The sequence below is a fragment of the Notothenia rossii genome (assembly GCF_949606895.1).
Source record: "Notothenia rossii genome assembly, chromosome: 6".
Lineage (NCBI taxonomy): Eukaryota > Metazoa > Chordata > Actinopteri > Perciformes > Nototheniidae > Notothenia > Notothenia rossii.
In genome coordinates, this window is record NC_136909.1 from 62,188,154 (window position 1) to 62,210,493 (window position 22,340).

Genomic DNA, 22,340 nt, shown 5'->3' on the forward strand with positions numbered 1-22,340 from the left:
CACGCTCCATACAAAGAATTCCGTGAAAACATTTACTACAAAATCAGATAGACAGTTGATATGGTTATGTTAACATCTTGATCGTGTTCTTAGGATCATGTGAAAAAAAAAGTGATTGAAATGTAAAGTTTTGTATATTTTCAGAAGCTGTTGTAAAAACCAAGCAGCTCATAAACATCAGATTTAAAAATGAGAAAATAAATTACGATACAGATGTTTTAAAGTTATATTTTCATTATTATTTATTATGTTTGGCCCAACGGTTACGAAATGTTAGGACAGTTCCAAGGCATGTTGTCTGAATTTCCTAGGACAGAAAGAGTTTTCTCTTTCACAGATTGCAAGGATGTAAGGGTCAGTTTGGAATTGGGCCAGTGTCTGTCAGAATGAGATATAGGAACATGTCGTCTCAGTACCCCCACGTCTCAATTCCACTGTCCATGCTGGTGTGTCACTCTGTCAGATTTTCTGTCCGTCTCTTTTCTTTTTTATGGCAATATTGAACAGCTATCACTTAGCTCTTCTTCCTCACCAAGAGCGTTAAGAGGAAAACAGGAGGAAGTGTGGCTCTGTTCAAACTCCCAACATGAGAAGACACTCTTCCCAAGTTGATGCTCTGAGAAAAACATCTATCCGTTTATTTACAGGGCAAAGTATATGGTTTTATGGTGCGTTATTTCTTAAATAAAAGAATAAAATCTTCTAGGCTCTTCTGTCTTGAAGACAATGTTTTGATGATGTTTTGGTAACTGAAAGGTCTGTGGTTAATACAAGCTTACGAAGTGTTCACGTTTTGTTAAACGACCCACTGGTAAATTCTCGAAGCTTTTCCTCGTCTTAAAAAACTGCGGTTGCTAACCAGTGATTAATGAGACTACTACACTAATACAAGTCCACCTTTTGCTTAGAGGGGCAGCTTTACTTCCACTATAAATGTTGCTGATTGCATTTACGATTAAAAAGTCATAAACGTGGTGTTAATATGTGAAGATCATCTTGCTGAACAACACGTTAGTATCATACTGTAAACGTGTGTTTGCACGGATCTCATTTTCACCAATATTCCAAAATCGAATGTAAAAGTTTACATTTAGTAAAAGGAACCCTCGTGATGGTGACTTTGTGACCAGCCAACAAAAATATACATATATGCAACACCATATCATATCCTATAATAACATAGAATACAGCAGTGATTTCCTAACCGAAAGGTTATGCATTACAATTGTTCTACTGGTCATGCATGTGTGACTGCAATTCCACCCTCCATCTCTCCAGATATGGAACCAACATACAATATATAATAAACCAGCTCTTATCATACAGCTATGCAATATATGAGAACAAAATCATGCATGTCGATATGATAACCAACAGTTGACTGCAATATCGTAATAATACCGCTACATAAAATACAATTCTGTATTGCCACCAAGTAACTGCAAAGGCCTGTAATAATAATAAAAACACAACTAGGTTATTATGTCTTATATTATATAATTGTCTTGATATGATGAGGTACCTTTTGGTGCATTATGCACCAATAATGAAGTACTCTGCTAAAGAAAAATAAAACGTCCTTGCAACATAGACTTTTTATAATTTTTTTACAATTTATTAATATTACAGGCTGCTACTTCAATACCTTTATATGTTCGCTGACTTTTTATTTTTGCTTTTTATCTTCTCCGTACCTTTGCTGTAACTATGTAAATGCCTCTGCTACGGGACGAATAAAATGTTCGGAAATGTCTGAATAAGATTTTAATCTACTTTATTTCATAGGCCAACTATGTAAGTCATGAGTGTGCCTGGCCCTCCTACTGCCAGCCCCGAGGCCGAGGGGCTATTTCGAGATTTTGGCATGAATATCTGGAGAAGTGGGCAGTTGGATGTAATTTAAAATGACTTTTTTCAATCTCACTTTGTTCTGAACGGGCAGTCATAAGTGAGCAATGGGCAGTGAGACAGATGGTCAAGCTAAATGAAGACATATATTCTGTTCACATTAGTCCATTACATCACTGACACACTCACACGCACGCACGCACGCACGCACGCACACACACACACACACACACACACACACACACACACACACACTCTCTCTCTCTCCTTTCTGCCTCATTGTCATTGCTTGTTCTAACATAATTGTCTGCTGAGCCGTGAACAACTGCTGGCTAACATGACCTTGTCACAATGGTAACAGACCTAAACTCTCCTAGCATGCCATGATGTGATCAACAGTGTTTCCGCTGGTTTAGTCTCCGGCGCCGGGCTCCACTTATCCTGGAGGTTTAAAAACTCATTGTCCCAGCAGGAGTCAATGCAGGCGCTACTCTCCAGGAACTCACAGAATCTGGCAACAAAGAAACCGTTTACCCCAAGAAATGGTGCGTTGCATAAAAATACACTTCAATCTCAATATGATAGCTGTGCCATTTCAGTTTATAACTCCAGATATTTACCGACGGGATGCTAAATAGTGACATAACTTTGCATTATGCAATATGCAATATGAGGCATGGCGTGCTCCTGTGCCTCAGTGTTTTCAGAGGGAGCAGCGAGTTACGATGCAGGACAGATTCTCAGTTTACGGCTTTGTTGTGCTTTATATAGGTTTTGGGGGATTTGAGTGGGTGTGTGAGAGACAGCATCTTGTAAGTTTCTATCAGACATGTACGTACACTGTCAAGCTAAAGCCTGTTATTAAAACTGCATTTGTTACATTGCCAAATGCTCAGGACATCCGAGGGTGAACATTGTATACAGCAAAAAGCGTAATGGTTTATGTTTTCCTTATTTTCATATCATTCTTATTTTATTTGCTTGTGTGTTCCGTGTTAACTCTGCTGTCAGTTCTGACTGAGCCACTCCCATTTGCCTGCTCTCCCGTCAGTAGATTAACTCCACCCGTGAAACTGTGGCGCGCCGCATTTGCGCATCAGATGAGGCCCCCTCCACAAGATGAGGCCCCACGCAGTCTGCGTGATCTGCGTGTAGGGAGGGGCGGGCCTGCTCTTATCCATACTGCTTATCGATCCGGTACTTTAAAGGTATTCTTATCGGTACTTCTTGTTATTTTTTAAAGGCAAAAACTAAACAAATTGTCAACCGAATTAACATTGCTTTATTTAAATGTGAAATAAATGAAATATATATAATTATGTTATTATATTGTACTGTACTTCAGTAGAATGTTGAGGTATTTGTACTTTACTAGAGTATTTAAATGCTGCTTAGTACTTCTACTCCACTACAGTTCAGAGGTAAATAATGTACTTTTAATCCACTACATGTATTTAATACCTTTGGGTACTTTACAGATGTGGATGAATGATGTGAAATATAATCAAGTGTTAAATCAGACTTTAGTTCCACCTAGAGTAAATTCACAAGCTACCCTGCAGTATACAAAGTCATTCAAACTAGCTGCTCCTTTACCAGCTTTGAGAACACTTTAATGATCAATCATTATAAAACATATCATATATATTATTCGGAAATGGACCAATCTGCACAATGATTACTTTTGGTACTTTACCTATATTTTGATGCTAATACTTTTCTACTTTTACTTGAGTAACATTTTGAATGAGGTACTTTTACTGTAACAGAGTATTCCTACAATCTAATTTTTTACTTTACCCTGTAAGGCCCACTGTTGTAATTTTACAACATTACTCTAAGCTATCCTAAAAAAGTCAGTAAATGTTTTGTTTTTTTAAAGACTACATTTACATATAGTCAAAAGGTCCTTTTGTTCAGCTTCACAATGCTATTGGGTATGTAAATAGCCTCAAATATTTTGTGTTGTGATTATTACAATGTCTAGAACATTTACATATTTAGTTATTGTGGAATACATTCATCAAATTTGATTTTGAGGAGCTTATTTCTTTGTTGTAATATTACAACCATAGACTGTATATATAAAGGTTACAACACTGGGTCAGTGTGGTAGTCAAAATAGCACATGTCCCTGTCATGAAGATTGCCCTTCTTATATGTTCACATATGGAAATAAAACACTAATAGAAATATAATGTCTTTGATAATTCACTATAACTAAGTTATAAATGTGTCCTCTGTTAAGATCTTGAATTAAGACCAGAATTAAACTCTACTTGTATCTTATCAGTTAATTAATTACAAAAATACATTTAACTCTGAAATGTGTTGGGACACTTGGATGTATCCCTTTTAGTATGATAATTAGCATGTTATCATTAGTCAGACAGCATTGGTGACTTGTTGAACTGGTTTACCTGCATGTGTGGGTGTAGGACCTACATCCACAAAAGCAATACCAACACTGTAGTATCATCCTTTTATTATGATAATAGTCAGGATTGTGTGACTTGTTGAACTGGTTTACTGCATGTGTGTGGGTGTAGGTATTATTTATTATGATAATAGGCTAAGCCAGGTAGTATTGTGTGACTCAAGTGTACAATGTAAATAGGATTCAGATGCTTGTTGCATCGGGACACCTGGAAGGGGGTGGTGCATGCATTCCTTTTAGTATGATAATAGGCTAAGCCAGACAGAATGAACACTTGTCCCACCACCCTATCTATTCCTTCAGATAATCTGTTACAATATAATAAATATGCAGGGCCGGTCCTAGACATTTTGGTGCCCTACGCGAGATTATGTTTTGGTGCCCTCCCCCCCCCTCCAAGCAATACACAATAGAATATATAAAGAATAAATAAAAAATCTCTACAAAAGACCAATACACTACAAAAACTGAAACATATTGACATGTTGGTTATATACGTAAAGAAGGTTTCAAATGTATTCATTATTGTATGAACAAGTTTTAATTGGGGGGTGGAGGTCACATCCTCTAGGGGGGTCCAGGCGTATGTCCCCCCGGAAAGATCTTTTTTTTAACATTTTAAAGTAAAATGCTTCAATCTGGTGCACTTTGAGCAGAATTACTAAAGACTAGATCTAGGGGGTACGACTCTAAACACCCATATGAAAAAGATTGGTTAACATTCTAATAATCAAATAAGTATGTGAACATAACCAATAACCTACCATAGCCGATAACAAATAAATGTAACGTATTCTATTTTTGTGGTTCATTTATATCTTATTTGACCAGTTAACATTTATTTATTCATGCATATTTTTGTGTCAATGGGAAGCGTCTCCGTTGAAGCAAAATGCAAAACCTCCGACAATCATTCAGTGGATGCACAGACTTAAACAAGTCTACACAAAGAAAAAAATGACGGCGAGCCTGCAGATAAAAATGGACTCTTTTACCCAAAGATGGAATTGTGTTAAAACAAGATATCTGGATGTATTGCTGGTTGAAGGGAGTTGTTGAAACTGAACTGAACTTTAGATGAATACTATGGAAAATGTCCCTGTGTATCTTATCCCGCTGTGCCAAAGATGTCAGTCCCTGTGTAAAATGCTTTCATTTAGGCTTGGGCGGTATGACGGTATTACGGTATACCAGGGTATTTCGAAATACCGTCGGTATGATTTTCAATACCGTGACGTCACAGACTGTGCGCCAAATCATAGATGCGTTTCATTCTATTCCACTGACATTGAGTTTTGACAGGGACGACATTGGTTGTAATGCACAGCACGCGCCAGCAGAGGGCAGGGCAGGGCAGTCCGTCTTTCCCGCTCTCAGAGCTCAGCACAGAGCTGAGCTGAGCAAGATGGCGGCAGCATTTGCCGGCCCCGAACTCGGACAACTAGTAAAAAAGAAAAATGCCTCTGCGCCTGTTTTGGACTATTTTGGGTTTACTCGTCGCCAGTGATTTCATCCAGCACAACGAGAGACAGAGGCACTTCTTTGGGAATGTTTAAGACGGGGTGAGTGAGTGTTGACATTTTTTAATCCTATGCAACTGGTTGATGGTCTTGTAGTGGAGGTCGGACGGTTTTAAAAACAAAAGCATTTACGTGCTAAACATTCACGCGAGTAATCCAATGAATCAAATGGAAATAAGGTTTTTAACACATGCACGGAATAATATTGCCAAACTAGTTAGTGAATATAGCAAACTTTATTCAATAAGTCAAGTATTTACTCCCGGAAAATGTTTATGTATGATGATATATTGTTAACTTAGCTCACTATGGAAACAACGTCGGACATCTACAAACGCGTCCTGTGTCCGATCTCAAAATGTGCCATTTGCACAATGTGTCATGTGTGCAGCCCTTGTTTTGCACTTGCGCGCACGTCGCGGCACTTTGCGAGCGTCTACCGGCTCGGGCTGCATTTTACACCGAACATATAATATACCGTTCGAAACATCTATTTGCCGCCGAACGCCACCTCGCTCAAGTCGACCCAAGTCATACCGTCATATACCGTATACCACGGTATGATGTCAGCAAGGTATGACGGTATGAAAAAAATGATACCGCCCAAGCCTACTTTCATTAGTATTTATTTAATTTTACTTTATTTATTTATTTGTATTTCCCAGATTGTATTTATATTATTTACTTAAGTATTTCAATTTGTAGCTCCTGGATTTGCTTTATTTAATTCCTTACTATACTTTGCTTTATCATGTAACCATCTGTCATTTGAATGAAAACGACCTATGTCAGGATATGTCTTGTGTGTTATGTTAAAATGAAAATAAACAGTTAAAAAAAACTGAATACATCGTCGTCTCGTTTTAGTCATGTAAAAAAGGTCGTTAACGAACATTTTTCATCATAGTTTTTGTTGACGAAATTAACACTGTTTCCGTCAAATATAAATGGGTAATTGTAATTGTAATGAATCATGTACTTCAATAAAGTTATGTATTCTATTCACATGCACTTCACTTTTGTTCTGTCTTGCATAATGACTTTACAGCCAAGTTTGCAATTGCTTGTTCCCTTCAGCTGTATTGAGATCAGTTTGTTCATACTGCAGACTGAAAGAAGCTCTGGGCGACGTTGTCTGTCCGATCAGACAGCAGCAGCTTATTGAATTAATGCTTGTTCTACGAACTGATACTGCCTGCAGAATACTGAATGTATTTCCATCCTTTATGGACTTTTTGTGATGTATAACACAGTGACACTGCCAACATGGGATCAGTCAGGAATTTTTTCTGAGCCATATTGGAAAGGTCATGTGAATATAACAGTTACAAGTTATTTATATTTTCTTTAAAAGTTGTGATTTGTCATATATTATGATTCGGTTTAACAAAATGAAAAGTTAAATTGCTTGTTGTCAATAGTCAAAGCTGCATGGTTACCCTGTTTAATTGAAGGATCATGATACATTTTATAATTGAGGTGTTCTGGTTTGAAAACGGAAGCAGTGAAACGGAGGGCCTCATCATCTACCTTTGCGTGGGGCCTCAAGTTGGCCAGGGACAGCCCTGCATATTGTTTAGCTATGCTAGAAGCAGCTATAAGAATTGTGATGGTCAGATACTTGCTACTACTCAATTTGTCATCAGTATTTTAATTTTGAAAATGTTAGCATCCTGATATTAGCATTTAGCTAAAATCACCTTTGTACAGACATTGTCCACAGGAGCCTCTTTGCCCTCTAATCCCCTTTTTAGAACTATGAAATATAAATATTGTATACACACACACACACACACACACACACACACACACACACACACACACACACACAAACACACACACACACACACACACACACACACACACACACACACACTCACACACACACACACACACACACACACACACACACACACACACACACACACACACACACACACACATACCATGTATACATCACTTCAGGGGACATTACATTGACTTACATGCATTTCCTGGAGACTTATCCTAACCTTAACCATAACCAACGCATGCCTAACCCTAACCCTTACCCTTAACCTTACCCTTACCCTAATCCTAAACCTAACCAAGTCTTCACCCTAAAATTAATGATTCCCCTCATGGGGACCTCCAATTTGTCTCCATCAGGGAAGCGAGTCCCCACACGTGACTGTGTAAAAAGATTTAGGTCCCCACAAGTATAGTAATGCTAGGCCACACACACACACACACACACACACACACACACACACACACACACACACACACACACACACACACACTCTTAGCTCTTTATTGATAGATAATTCCTGTTGAAGGCCAATCTTCATTCTAGTGGCGCCAAGAGCTATATTTGGCATTGCCTGATAATAGGGGGAAGCAAAACTGAAAAAACTATCATTAAGAAATTAGTAGAGCAAATACTGGTTACACACACAAGGATATATTTAACTGTTAGTGAAATCAAAGATAGTCTGACTATCGGTATATAAATATACATTTGCTAAGCTGCTTGTCATACACGCCTATATTGTATTTAGTTTTAATTAGTTTAACTGTGGGTGAATTTGGTAACCCTTACATGTCACTTGTCAATAAGTGTTGCTTCTTGTATTAGTTCATGAATGTCTATTTTAATAAAACATATTCATATTCAAACACAACAAAAGATTGTCTTGTTACAAAGCCACATTTTCAGTGTAGTTTCCTTCGTTTAATTTTCTTGAAACCAATCAGTGTCTTGGAAGGAGGCAGAATGCAAACACAAAGCAGCTGATCTGATTCAGGCACAGGAGAGATTCTCTCATCCTGATGGCACATTTTGCCTGTTCAGTGAATGGATTCTAGTCAAGAATTGAACCTTAACTAACAATGATTTACACTGTGGTATTTCTGTTCAATACATCTACATCAAAAGTCCTCTTGCAGTTTTAAAAGCAAGTCCTTTTCAGACAGCTTTAAGGCGGTAGTGGTGTTATTATGTTGTTTGGTTATAGCGGGCTAAACTGGACGAACAACCAAAAAGGTCAGGATGATCTTTAATATTTTCTTGCTATGCTTTTGCGATCAGTGTAGGGATGGCTATGTCTTCTATACATTGATACAGACTGTCTGTCATACATTAACTGGATGGATTTCCAGGTGACTGCTTGAACACATGGTGAGATTTGTGACAAACTGTAAAGTATTAACCCATCACTGTACCCTGTATGCAAGCGCAGGTTTGCTTTCACTAACTGTACGGAGGCTCAGTCACTGGTACATTTTTATATACAAAGCCATGTTAGGGAAACTTCCATCCTACATCTGCTCCCTCATCTCACGGCGAATTGTAAGTGGCTACTGCCTGAGATCGCATGCTGTGGTTTTATTAAATGTGCCAACTGCACCGTCTTAGGGAAGATAGCATTTAGATGTGCCACTCCGCTAACTTGGAACAGTCTGCAAAAGGAATGGAAGCTGAGCAATTTGGTTCCACTAAATGTTTTAAAGCAAAGATAGATGCTATCCAATCGGAAACTGTTGGAACCTGTAAATGTTACTAGCTATGTAAACTATAGTCGCTGTAAATATGCTGTATGATGTCCTTTTTGTTTTTCTGTGTTTATATGTGGAACCTACTTGCAGCAAAAAGAGATCAATGATCTCAATGGGATTCACCTGCATAAATAAAGGTTTGAAATGAAATGCCATAGAATTTGCTAAACACATCCATGTTGCCATCTGGGTAAACTGCAATAACTTTGAAGATCCTATGACGACATTCCCACAGCTGTACTTTGTGATATTAGCATTTATCTAGGTTTAACCAGCAGGTGCATGTCTGTGGAGTCATACTCTAGTTTTCAAAAAGCTCTTACAACCGGACCAGTAGAAAAACATGAGGGGGTAAAGGTAGTTTTACACCAATCTAGATTTTTCATATATTATTTACTGTTCTGAATATGCATCATTCCCTGTGCTTCCATTGTTTTCCAAAATCAGTTTGATTTCTGGACATACACTATTTTCTAGATTGTATAAGCTGATAATGCTATAATGATACACAATATTAAAACAAAGTATTAACTCAACAAAGCTCAATTTATGCTTTTGAGTTTTGTTTTGTTTTTATAGACTTAATTCTAATTGCTGGGAACAGTACAACTTCAATTGTCGGAACACAGTACTGTTTGGTAATTGCATACCTTATTTCAGGCTTCTAGCAACAAACGCATTCAGAAAAAATTGACTTCGACACGAGGGAACCGAAAGTAGTAAAAAGCTAAGTTATTTCCAGATGTGGGAGAAGTACTCCGTTCTTGATAAAAGTAGAAATATCACGATGTATGAATACACTGTTACAAGTACAAGTCATGCATTCAAAATGTTACTCAAGTAAAAGTACAAATGTATTGGCATCAAAATATACTCATTATGCAGATATGTCCATTTCAGAATAATATATATGATATGTGTTATAATGATTGATCATTAAAGTGTTATCAAAGCTGGTAAAGGTGCAGCTAGTTTTAATGACTTTGTATACTGCAGGGCAGAGTCCTGCATCGGGTCGGGTACCCGCGGGTATAATCATAACCTCTGCAGCGCATCAATCTTCTGCTGAGCGCGCCACATTCAAAATGGCCGCGGTGAAGGCAGAGCTCGGAGAATACAGCCTTTTCAATAACACTTCCTCAAGAGCGAAATCCAACGTCTGGGAGGCTTTTGGTGACATCCTAGATGGAGAAAATAACCAACATCCCACGTTTTTTGAGCCAAATATGCAACTGCGTGCGTTAATAATTCCACATTTTTACTGCTCATATATATGCGGGTTCGGGTCGGTTTGCGGATCTTGTGCCGACGGGTCGGGTCGGGTTGCGGAACTAATTGGCAATATGTGCGGGTAGCGGGGCGGGTTCGGTATTGCACGTTGCGGGTGCGGGGCGGGAGCGGGTCTTGAAAATCAGACCCGTGCAGGACTCTCAGAATCAGAATACCTTTATTTACCTTCATTCTGCTGCAGGGTAGATTATGAATTTTACTTTGAACATCAAACTTTAAACATACATAACAAAAATAGCCATGGTCAGATTGCAAACTATTAGCATCGCATCTGCTATATTATCTCAATCAGTTAGATTGGCAGGTAATAAATCCTGAGGAACAAATGAGAAAAGAAGTCAATTTTGAAATCATACAACATTTCTTAAAAACTTGACTTAAATCTCTTAACATCATTTAGGGTCATAACATAAGGCATCCTCAAAAAATCGCCATCTGACAGAAAATGCTGCATATAAGTTCACCTGCTGAAATAAAAAGAACAAATGAACCAAAGAAAGTGAAAACCATAAAGCTGAATCAGGTCATAATAGTAATTATCTCCAATTTTTAAATATAGCAGTAATCAGATTAACTATTTTTTTATGTAAGGGAATACATATTAGTACAGATAGATAGTACAGATAAATGTTACAGTTCAACTTTATATTAACTAAGTATCACCAGGGGAAACAGACAAATACATCAGACTTTTAAAGCTGGAGATGCAGTTTTTAGGCCCTCAGTGAATCAATGGTTACACAATTTAATGAAATTAAAATGAAGCATTCCTCACCAGGAACACTATATGATATATGGGATTCAGTAGAACTAAACACTATAAATTACGTACAATTAATAGATAAAAGATAATAGAAAACGAGCTACTACAAAAAAATATTATTTGCAAATGGCATATTTAATTTTAATACAATTATTGCACCACACATTTTTAAATGATCATGATGATGAAAAGAGAATAATTTTTGCATTTTTCAAAATGTCCTCGAGCAGTAATTGTGCATAAACACAAGCATGTACATGATATGCACTCAGACGAGAAGTGTGTGTGTGTGTGTGTGTGTGTGTGTGTGTGTGTGTGTGTGTGTGTGTGTGTGTGTGTGTGTGTGTGTGTGTGTGTGTGTGTGTGTGTGTGTGTGTGTGTGTGTGTGTGTGTGTGTGTGTGTGTGTGTGTGTGTGTGTGTGTGTGTGCAAAAAAGACAGAGGATGAGAAAGTGTCTCAGTAGCTTTATTGCTTTCTCATCCTTCAGTGCCAGCTGGGCTGCCACTGTCTTGCAATTCTCTGGTCTCTGTGTGTGTGTGTGTGTGTGTGTGTGTGTGTGTGCGTGTGTGTGTGTGTGTGTGTGTGTGTGTGTGTGTGTGTGTGTGTGTGTATATGTGTGCGTGTGTGTGTGTGTGTGTGCGTGTGTGTGTGTGTGTGTGTGCGTGTGTGTGTGTGTGTGTGTGTGTGTGTGTGTGTGTGTGTGTGTGTGTGTGTGTGTGTGTGTGTGTGTGTGTGTGTGTGTGTGTGTGTGTGTGTGTGCGTGTGTGTGTGTGTGAGAGAGAGAGAGACATTATAAAAGGATCTGGGTGTTTAAGGAATCAGACCACAATCTCTATTTCCACTCTGCTGGGAGAGGAGACTGAGGAAGAGAGAGAGAGCGAGAGGGGGAAAAGAAAAAAAGATTCCTATTGTTCTCAAAAAATCATTGCATAAAAAACCTGCAGAGGTCATGAAGTTAATTTCAGCCAGCAAAAAAAAGAATCAATGTGGTGGTAAACTGTTAACCCTTGTGTTGTGTTCGAAAGCTGTTACCGTTCATGGTGTTCGCGGGTCAATTTTGACCCATGATTTATCTCAGTCCAAAACACACACATTTCCTATCATTCAATATTGTTTTAACTACATCATAACTAACTTATGGATTAGACAGGATTGTAAGGTAATGAATGCATACATTCATAACCATACAATCCTGTTGTAATTTTATTTTATGGCCCCAAAACACATTACACCACATATTGCACAGGTTCAAGTGTTAGTGTACATATTCTTTGAGAAAGGTTGAGTTCCCGTGGGAGGAGGGGGGCCAGAGGGATGGGAGACAAGGTGCATGTTGCGAACAATTATTGTTACAGCGGATGAAGCAGGTGGAGCTGGGGTGTCTAAAGTCAAAGATGAATATTGATTGGTACAAATTTGACCCCAAGTGACCCAAAACAATGCTGCTGGGTCTTCCCAGACCTGAACACCACATTTTTTAGAGACCTTCAGACTTGGCTAAAATTGTTATATTCACTTTTGTAGTGTTATATAGCTGTTGTGGAGGATATCATGAAGTCTTGTTCTGATAAAAAGAACTAGAGCGTAACATATCTCATGTTAAAGCAAAGTTACAAATGATGTCATTAGATCAGAGCTGATTTGTTTTCTGTGACTTATAACCACAAACACACTCGAAAAACGGTTGACTTCTAGGGAACAAGAAGCTAAATATGTTTAGTCATTTCCTGGTTTTAGGACTCATTTCCGCACCACTCTATGATTCTAGAGATCACATCATCCGGATTGAAAAGCTTAGGAAGATGGTGGGTGACTGGTTGTGACCTACTGTCTCTCGAAGAGGAGTTTTTTCTCTTTCACTTTGTTCCTTCATGTTTGTTTTTTCCCCGCAGTGTGCCTCAGTGTTCTGTCTTGGGTCACATATTATTTGCACATACACCAATACAACATTTATTTTTGAAACTCTTGATTCAGATACACACCATTAGCACACAATTACCTAAATCCTTAAAACAACATTTTGTCGGTCCAATCAAAAAATGCTTATAAGACGTTTCAATAACGGTTTGAACATTAGGTTTTCATTCCTGCCATGCTTCATGCAAGGATTTGTTAAAAGGTAAAGAAAGATCCTACATTGGTGCTATTGGGTAAGCTTCTTTATAAAGAAAACTTGTTAAAGACTGCACATTCTGTCAAAACAACTTTATGCAATGGTTCACAAATACAGGTGTTGTGTCATCTGTAGCTTACAGAGCATTAGTCTTGGAGTTTTATTAGTTATATAGTTTGTAATATGTAGCATAATAGCTTGTTTTTTGTTTTGTTACATTTTGTAAATAACTGTGTTGTAAATGTACTTTGTTACTCTCCAACAATGCCAGATAATAAAATATATTCCTCCTGCTGCATACCGCTGTAAAGTTGTTCACCTCACTGACTGATTAACTAACCGTCTTGTTTTTTTCCAAGCTAGAGTAGACATGATATTACTTCAGCGTTGTTAACATGGGGACGGTTTCCTTACACGTCCATGATGCAGTCACGCAGAGCTACGTTAATGCGGAAGTGGGCATGGCTAAATCTAAACTGGGTTGGTAAAAACTATAGACGGAGAATATACCTTTTAAATGTAGGTTCAACCCAGGCAAGGCAAGACAAATGGAAACAACACTACACAATGCACGGCATAAATACATTTATACAAATTGAATAAAAAAATACTAGGACTTAAACCATTGCTTAAATAATAGCTAAACTGAAGTGGAGTATTCTTTCAGGTGTACAGGAGGTCAGGCGGTTGCTTGGATGATGGGGAACATGTGAAACTGATAATGCCAGGAAATACACTAAAATAGGCGGGAAAACACCCAAAGACAATAAAACAAACAGATAAACTAGAAACTATGATAATGATAATATTAAATCATGGTTGTTGGATCATCTTCATTTCCTGGTACTATTTGGGGGAAATGGCTATGAGAGGGCTCATTGTTACTGCTGAGAAGGTCAGGCTGTACAAACTCACATAAATTACAATCTTACAACAGAAAGACATCCATCTTCTCTACCCTTCTGGGCTCCCTCTATCTCTAAATGTGACGGATAAAAACAAAAGCAGAATACAGTATTTAGTAATATTCTACAATGAAAGTACTGTAATCAGTTTGCTAAGACATACTAATAAATGGCAAACAATGACTGTGTTGCCAGCTTGGATATGCAAATGTGAATTGAGCCCTCATGTGAGAAACGCTTTGTTTACTCAAAGCCAAGACGGATGAGCTAACATCCCTCCTGCTCCTCTGCCACTATTGGCAAAACAACAGCCCCCTGATTGCAAGCGCTGTTCATTTGCATTGGACACATGGTGGAAATGAGATTCCCATGGTGATGGATGGGCTTAGTCTCCCGTGCTATTTAAACAGAATGACTGAAGACTGACGGGGGCCCGTTCCCGGCTCCACACATTCCCAGTTGCTTCATCCACCTCAGAATCTCGAGATAATGGACTTGGAATGGGAATTGTCAATCTGGTGGATTAATGTTGTTTTCCCACATTGCACATGTTGCAAAGTAACTTCAGAACGGTGAAGATGGATAGAGATGACTTGTATTGATCAACTCCGCTCTAAATGCAACAACCTGCACATCTGGATCCATGTGGATGACTCATTTTGCTGTAATTGAGGCAGCTTCACAATGTTAGATTTGATTTCCTTTTTGAAAATATAAGAATATTTTCTGCATGACAAGGCAGCGATACAATTAATGGTGTAACTTAAAATATATATTATATGAACTGAGAAAATCTAAATAACTTTCACTTTGTCTTAGTTTTTCCCCATCAAATTTCTTTATATTGCAGAAAATAATCATACACTTTTATCAAACGTACACATTTTGTTCAGTAGGATAATCTCCACATATTGACACCACTTTATGATTTTTGAATCGTACTTGCAATTGACAACAATTGATGCTTAAAAACAACATCACATTTCGCATGGCTGCACATCACCGACGCTAATCTAATGACGGACTTGGGTCATATTGACGTTGAGTTGTTTATTTAGTCAATTCTCATCATCCTCTCTTTTTATGACACATAGCTTCAGTCATTCTCCAGTGGAGTATTCTATCCATCCATCTTCTCCCGCTTATCCGTGGTCGGGTCTCGGAGGTAGCAGTTCCAGCGGAGAGCCCCAAACTTTCTTTTCCCTGGCCACATCAACCAGCTCTGACTGGGGGATCCCAAGGCGCTCCCAGGCCAGCAAATATATATAATCCCTCCACCTGGTCCTAGGTCTACCCCTTGGCCTCTTCCCAGCTGGACGTGCCTGGAACACCTCCCTAGGGATGCGCCCAGGTGGCATCCTTACTAGGTGCCCGAATCACCTCAACTGGCTCCTTTCGACACAAAGGAGGAGCGGTTCAACTCCGAGACCCTCCCGGATGACTGAACTTCTCACCTTATCCCTAAGGGAGACGCCAGCTACCCTGCGGAGAAAAACCATCTCGGCCACTTGTATACGTGATCTCGTTCTTTCGGTCATGACCCATCCTTCATGACCATAGGTGAGGGTAGGAACGAAAATGGCCCGGTAGATAGAGAGCTTTGCCTTCTGGCTGCAGTACCCCTCCCGCTGCTCAGATTCTCCGGCCCATCTCACGCTCCATTGTTCCCTCACTCGAGAACAAGACCCCGAGATACTTGAACTCCTTCACTTGGGCTAAGGACTCATTCCCTACTTGGAGTGGACAGTCCATCGGTTTCCTGCTGAGAACCAGTGGAGTATTGACTGACGTATTTTATGTTGTACAACAAAACATGAACATTTTGTAAGCTTGTGTGAAACACAGACCTTATTTCAGGCTTCTAACTACAAACATGTTCAAAAAACCTTTGACTTCTAGACGAGGGAACCGGAAGCGGTAAAATGCTAGGTTCTTTCCAGATTTTAGGACTTAATATTGCCCGAAGTTTTTGGAGATATCACTGCTGCTAATTGCTTATATTTGATGACATACTGTAACTAGAGAATGCAATTCCTGAAGAAATTGCTAGTGGGAATGCTTTATGCTGAAAATCTGACGTTAAACTGCTATGCCGAAATGTAATGTGTAAGAAGAAAGTTAATAATTTAGATTGAAATGATACATGAACACTGGGGGCTTGAATGTGTGATGAGAGAAGAAAATAAAGTAAAAAGGCTTGGAAAAGCAGCAGAATATTTGAACTGCAAACTTTTGAACTAACTTGATGGCGAATGATCTGTCGCCATGGCAACGGCATTTGATGACACCCCATAATATGCTTAGATGCGTTGATGGCTGCATCGTTGCCAAACCTGTGAAGTTTTGGGCTGTTTGGAGTATTTTCACTGAAGTTATGAGAAAACCGCGTTTCAAGCCGAGCGTTGTGTTGCCATGGCAACGGCATTTTAAGAAATCTCAAAACTGTCCCGTAGATGTCTTCACGGCTGGACTGTTGGCACACGCATGGGCGCGGGAAGGGGGGTGCTGAGGGCGCTGCAGCACCCCCTAGCGGCAGGCAGGGGGTGCGTAGCTCCCCTGTCTGAATTATTATTTAACGGTTATTGCTGCTCCCGCTGTGCATAATCTGATTCCACATTGTTGGTAAAATAATATTTTGGCCTGCCCCGAATGTTTTTTCTGTAGCCCCGGACAATTCTACCTCAATAATATAATACATTAACCGTGCTTTACGTGAACCTCATCAAGACACTAGAAAGGACGGCAGGACTGTCATTTCCCGTGTTCAGTGAATGCAACAGAGGCAAGACACCAGACCAATCAGAGAGTTGCATGGAAATAAAAGTGTGCTTGTGTCATTCAAACTCGCGGCTCTGTGTGTGTGCGGAAATAGCGCATTTAGTGTGTGTGTGAGAGAGGGGGAGAGAGAGAGGGACCGGTGCCAGCAGCAGGGACCGTGTTGTTAGCATCTGGTTAGCTAGCTGCACTAACGGACATACGGAGCTGTTTGTTCCACAACAAGCTGGAGGAGAGCTCTCCTCTCAGACTGAGAGGCTCAGGTGAGCTAAAGGACTCTCTGAGTGTTTAGATAGTTGACTTTAGTCTAAGTTATCTCAGTGGGTCTCAAACAGTTTGGTCAAAAATTATTCAAAAGATTATTTCCGCGGCACACCTTCATATGATCATTATAGTTATAAAAAAAATAAGAGAATAAAGGAAAAACAGTTATGAAATACTATATGGCAGTAAAACAAGAATACAGTTTGAAAGGGGAGTGATTTGTAAAATATCCATAAAGAACAAGAATATCTGCTTACAGTTGTGTTTCATCTGGGTGTTGAGAGATGTATCCATAGATCTCTTAATGTTGCTCTCAAAGTGCACCAGATTGATGCTTTTAACTTCAATATTTAAAAAAAATCTTCCCGGGGGAGCATCCCCCCGGACCCCCCTAGAGGAGGTGAGGTCCGCTCCCCACTCGTAAAAAGTAGCACTTTACCCCTGCCTATATGCCGTGAGCTGATTATCGAGCCTTCATTGTAACAGTCGCGGGTTTACTGTGTGTTTGCTTGTGGGGAGTTTTTTTGTGCGTGCTCCGTGCCCGTAATAGTGTTCACTGGAGTCCAGCACCTCAGCACCCCCACTCAAAATACCTTCCCGCGCCTCTGGGCACACGTGTGAAGTTTTAGAACTTTTTGACAATTTTCATAGGAGTTATAGCAATATCGTGTTTTTTGCAAGCTTTTGAGGAAAACTCACTAATGGCACATAGACATGTTAAGGACTGGACCATTAACTGTCATCTGAAGTCTGGTGGTGTTTGGACCATTTGCATAGGTATCTTGACAACATCGCGTTTCCATGGAAAGAGATGGTGAGATTTAGCTAGCTGTTGAGGCATGGACCGGTGATATACAAGCGAAGTTTGGGGGCGATCGGACCGTGTCCATTGGAGTTAAAGCGACATTGTGTTTCATGGCTCCCAAAATGGGCTCCCATTAATGCCCTTATAGCCTTCATTTCAGTACTGTTATTGCATTGGAGAATAATACAATCTGTTGATCAAGAAATAGCAATAGAAATAGTAGAAATAGCCTGCATGTGTTTTACAACATACCGTGCAATGGCTTTATAAACTTTTCCCTGGCTAGCAGTCCCTCGGTTAAAATCCAGCCGCTGTTGCTTAGGTGGAAGTGGAGTGGCGTTGGATGAGTCTGGCTCTGTGGTCTTAGCTACTAGCTTCGTCCCAGCATGTTGTTTCTGCAGATGTTTCAACAGATTTGAATTGTTGTTTTGGGCAGTAGATAGGATCTTTGACCCGGCAAGACACAACTTACATTTAACTAAAACGTTCTTTTCTTTGTGCTCGACAAAAGTGAAATAGTGAGAATAGGCTACTTTTCCCACTTTAGTTCTGATATAGTTCCGAAATATCGCGTTCACACCAAAAAGAGCAGGAACTAAAATTAGTTCATCAGAACCTTTTTTTACCCCCTGTTCAGTCCCTGCTAGAGAGCAGAGACTTTTGTGGGAGAAAAAGGTTCCTTTGTCTGATTGGCTGGGCGGAATGCAAACCACGCCCCGTAAAACTCCCAAAAGGTTTTCTGAAGCCGCCATTTTATTATCCTAGCATTAGCATTATTAGCATTAGCATTAGTCCAGTGCAGAAACACAGAGAGACTAACTTATTGCAACACAAAAGAAAACATGGGAGCGGTGGAGTGATGAGGAGGTGTCGGCGTTCTGGCGATTTACTCGGAAGGCTTCAGTAGAAGCTGCTGGGAGTCCCAGCAGCTTCTACTGAAGCCAGTCCCCAACTCCGGGGACTTCCGGCTGGGGACTTCGGGAGGCAGTTTACGGCGTGAAGTTGTTTGCGGCCTGCCAGTAAACCCAAAGCAGAAGAAGAAGAAGTGACGTCAGCCAACCCAGTCTCACGGCATTTCGTGTTCACCAACATGATTTTTAATCTAGTGATTCGTGTTCACCAACACGATTTTCCCCTTTTTTTCGTGTTACACAGCACGATTTTAAAAGCAATGTATTTCTATTGGTAGTCTTTCCCCTTTTTTTTCGTGTTGCACAGCACGATTTTAAAAGCAATGTATTTCTGTTGGTAGTCTCACGGCATTACGTGTTATAGGAAGACCGGAAGCTGTGTGGTTCATAAAAACGAGTTCTTACTCAATATCAAGCCACGATTATTGCTTTTATTTAAAATCGTATCATTTCGGACTTTTGTTGCTGTCTGTGAGGAAAATAAATGGGGCTAATTTTTCCTTCTAATTTGTTATTCTTTTCAAAATAACACACTGTTATTTAGTCAACAATAACACACAATTATCTTTGTTTTTATTTATTTGTTTAATTCTATAATCTCTGGCTTTTTTGCCGTCCTTCAGGAACTGAATTTCAAAATAAAAATAACCGGAAACAGACGTAGGCCTATCAGGGACATTTCGAGCATCATCGAGTTTAGGATGGCCGAAGACACTACACTACCCATAATCCCCGGCTATCGTTTAGGACTACAGTCCCCGTGATTAAACTTCAAGTCGGGATTGGATGTTGGAGTGGCAGTGCGCCAAGGTTACGGAATCGAAACTGGATCGAACGCCGCCCCCCCCCCAACAATTAGAAGTTGCCAGTATTAAACACCAATTATTAACCAATTAAAATGAACCGATTAAACATCTCGCTGACACAGTTTAAACGCATTTCAAGTGGAAGAATTGTTCGTGTTTCCTCTTCGTGTCTCGGGAAGCTGGAAGCTGTATTATTTTCAAAAAAATAAAAACATTTAAAAACATTTTTTAACCACAACGGGTACTTTACACAACATTGAGTCAAACTTATCCTTGTTTTAATCCTTGTTTTATTTATGTTAAATTTGTTGTCGGTTAATTTTCCATTTTATTTATTTTGGTTTAAGATATCATTATTTTTTATTTATTATTATCATGTTAGATGTTTAAACTTTTCTGCATTTTATAAGGCAATATATACTTTTTTGTACTACTTAGGTTATTAAAGAGTTATCGTGTCAAAATATAGGAAATGTATTAATATTTTATTGTATAATCGGTACAGGAAATTACATCATTCAGAGCACCACCTATTGGCCAAAGACGCTGCCACCGGCATTGCGATCCATCCTATGACAAAGTAAGTTGGGTCACTAAAGTCTGATACATGTTTTGCTTAGATTTAATAATTAGGGCTTTTTTTTAAGCCTTTACTCGCATTGTTCATCATACATACTGAACTGTTCAAAGTCTGAGAAATGCTTTCGCCATAATCAGCAAAGCAACATTAATGTGAAATTATTCTTGCGGGCGGCTAGCTAGCTAGCTCACGTTCAACATAAGCTTAAACTAGTTTAGCTACATTTATATCAGCTCATAAGTGGTGTGTGAAAAATATTTGTCTTAATTACGGCTACATACGTCGATGTTAAAGTGTGAGTTATACGTTATCTTAATCGCTTTTGTTTTACACATGACAGTACTAACGCTGGCCGACATTTTAATATATGTTTGGGGGGAGGAGCATAGTCCACGTCCATGTGCTTGTTACGCGTATGAAATAGGAAACACGTAAATGAACTCAGTCTGTCTAAAGTAGTTAAACCGTCACAATGTGCATTTAAAAAAGCTAGTTTCACTACATAATTCACTTTTTCTGTTCTCTCCTGCAGCTCCCGTACCCACACCACAAACCCATACACTGATCTACACCATCATAAAACCAACGGCACTTTTAAGAGCCAAACTCAACCTATCTCTCTGTCTATCTACCTACCTTTCTTATAGTTATTGTCTCTATCTTTTTCTATCATTCATTATCTATTTCTTCATCTATCCATCTCAATCTTACAATCTGTCTCTCTATCTCTGTTTGTCTCATACAGCAGCTGTTGCATATCTGTTGTGTCTGTCTGTCCGGCTGGCTGGCTGGCTGGCTGGCTGTGTTGCAATGGCAACTAAACACAGTCACAATGTGCATTTAAAAAAGCTATTTTCACTACATAATTCACTTTTTCTGTTCTCTCCTGCAGCTCCTGTACCAACACCACAAACCCATACACTGATCTACACCATCATAAAACCAACGGCACTTTTAAGAGCCAAACTCAACCTATCTCCCTATCTCCCTATCTAGCTTTCTTATATCCATCATCTATTTCTTTATTCACCCTTCTATCTATGCTGTGTACTTCTCTACTTTCCTGTGTTTGTCAGTCTGTCTGTCTGTCTGTCTGTCTGTCTGTCTGTCTGTCTGTCTGTCTGTTTGTTTGTAATCCTGTGTTAATCATGCCAGGTGGGTCTACAAAAAAGACATGTCCCTTCTGTCAGAACATTTTATTTTGTGCACAGAAGATCTGTGGACATTGCCTTAAGGAGCAGCCAAAAAAGCCGCGCCTTGAGAAGAAGCTCAAGAGGTTTGATGAGAAGCGAGGGGGTTGGGTGTCAGGGCGGAAGAAGAACCACAACATTGCTTCCATCAAGGATGAAGCCATTGTCTTGGTATGTACACTTTTTACTGTATGTTAAGGCCCGGACACACCAAGCTAAAAACCAAAGAACTGACACAGACGGAACCTGACTGTTTGCCAATATATTGGGCCAGGATCAAGTTGAATGTTGTTTTTATATACATTTATTTCTTAATGATGATTGTATCTTATTAACCAATATACACTGTGATATCAACTTCAAATATAGATATTATTGCAAAGGTATTATTTAATATTCTCTTTTCTTTCAATTTTAAAACTACTCTTATCTTAACTTTCACAGCCAAGGGACACTATTTTAATTTAACTACACATTTAAATAAACAGAGCACTTCCTTCACTTCCATATTATGTTCCATTCTTGCTTATGTACACACTTTTAGACCTTAAAGGTAGGTATGTAAGTTTGACAAACCGGCTCGAGATCGCTAGAAT

The 22,340-nt window shown here is 39.3% G+C and overlaps 3 protein-coding genes across 3 annotated transcripts in view; all 3 read left to right on the forward strand.

The window, feature by feature from the left end:
* The window catches only part of LOC307044894 (uncharacterized protein), a 172,791-nt gene that overhangs the window by 118,233 nt on the left and 32,218 nt on the right, over positions 1–22,340 (forward strand). The gene's annotated exons all lie outside the window — the stretch shown is intronic.
* The window catches only part of LOC307044889 (uncharacterized protein), a 104,057-nt gene that overhangs the window by 79,552 nt on the left and 2,165 nt on the right, over positions 1–22,340 (forward strand). The window lies entirely within an intron of this gene.
* The window catches only part of LOC307044891 (uncharacterized protein), a 36,233-nt gene continuing 19,591 nt past the window's right edge, over positions 5,699–22,340 (forward strand). The window contains exons 1-2 of the mRNA XM_079690322.1: positions 5,699–5,847; positions 21,447–21,915. Coding sequence (XP_079546448.1) covers positions 5,834–5,847; positions 21,447–21,915 — 483 coding nt within the window. The 5' untranslated portion in view covers positions 5,699–5,833. The remainder of the gene's footprint in view (positions 5,848–21,446; positions 21,916–22,340) is intronic.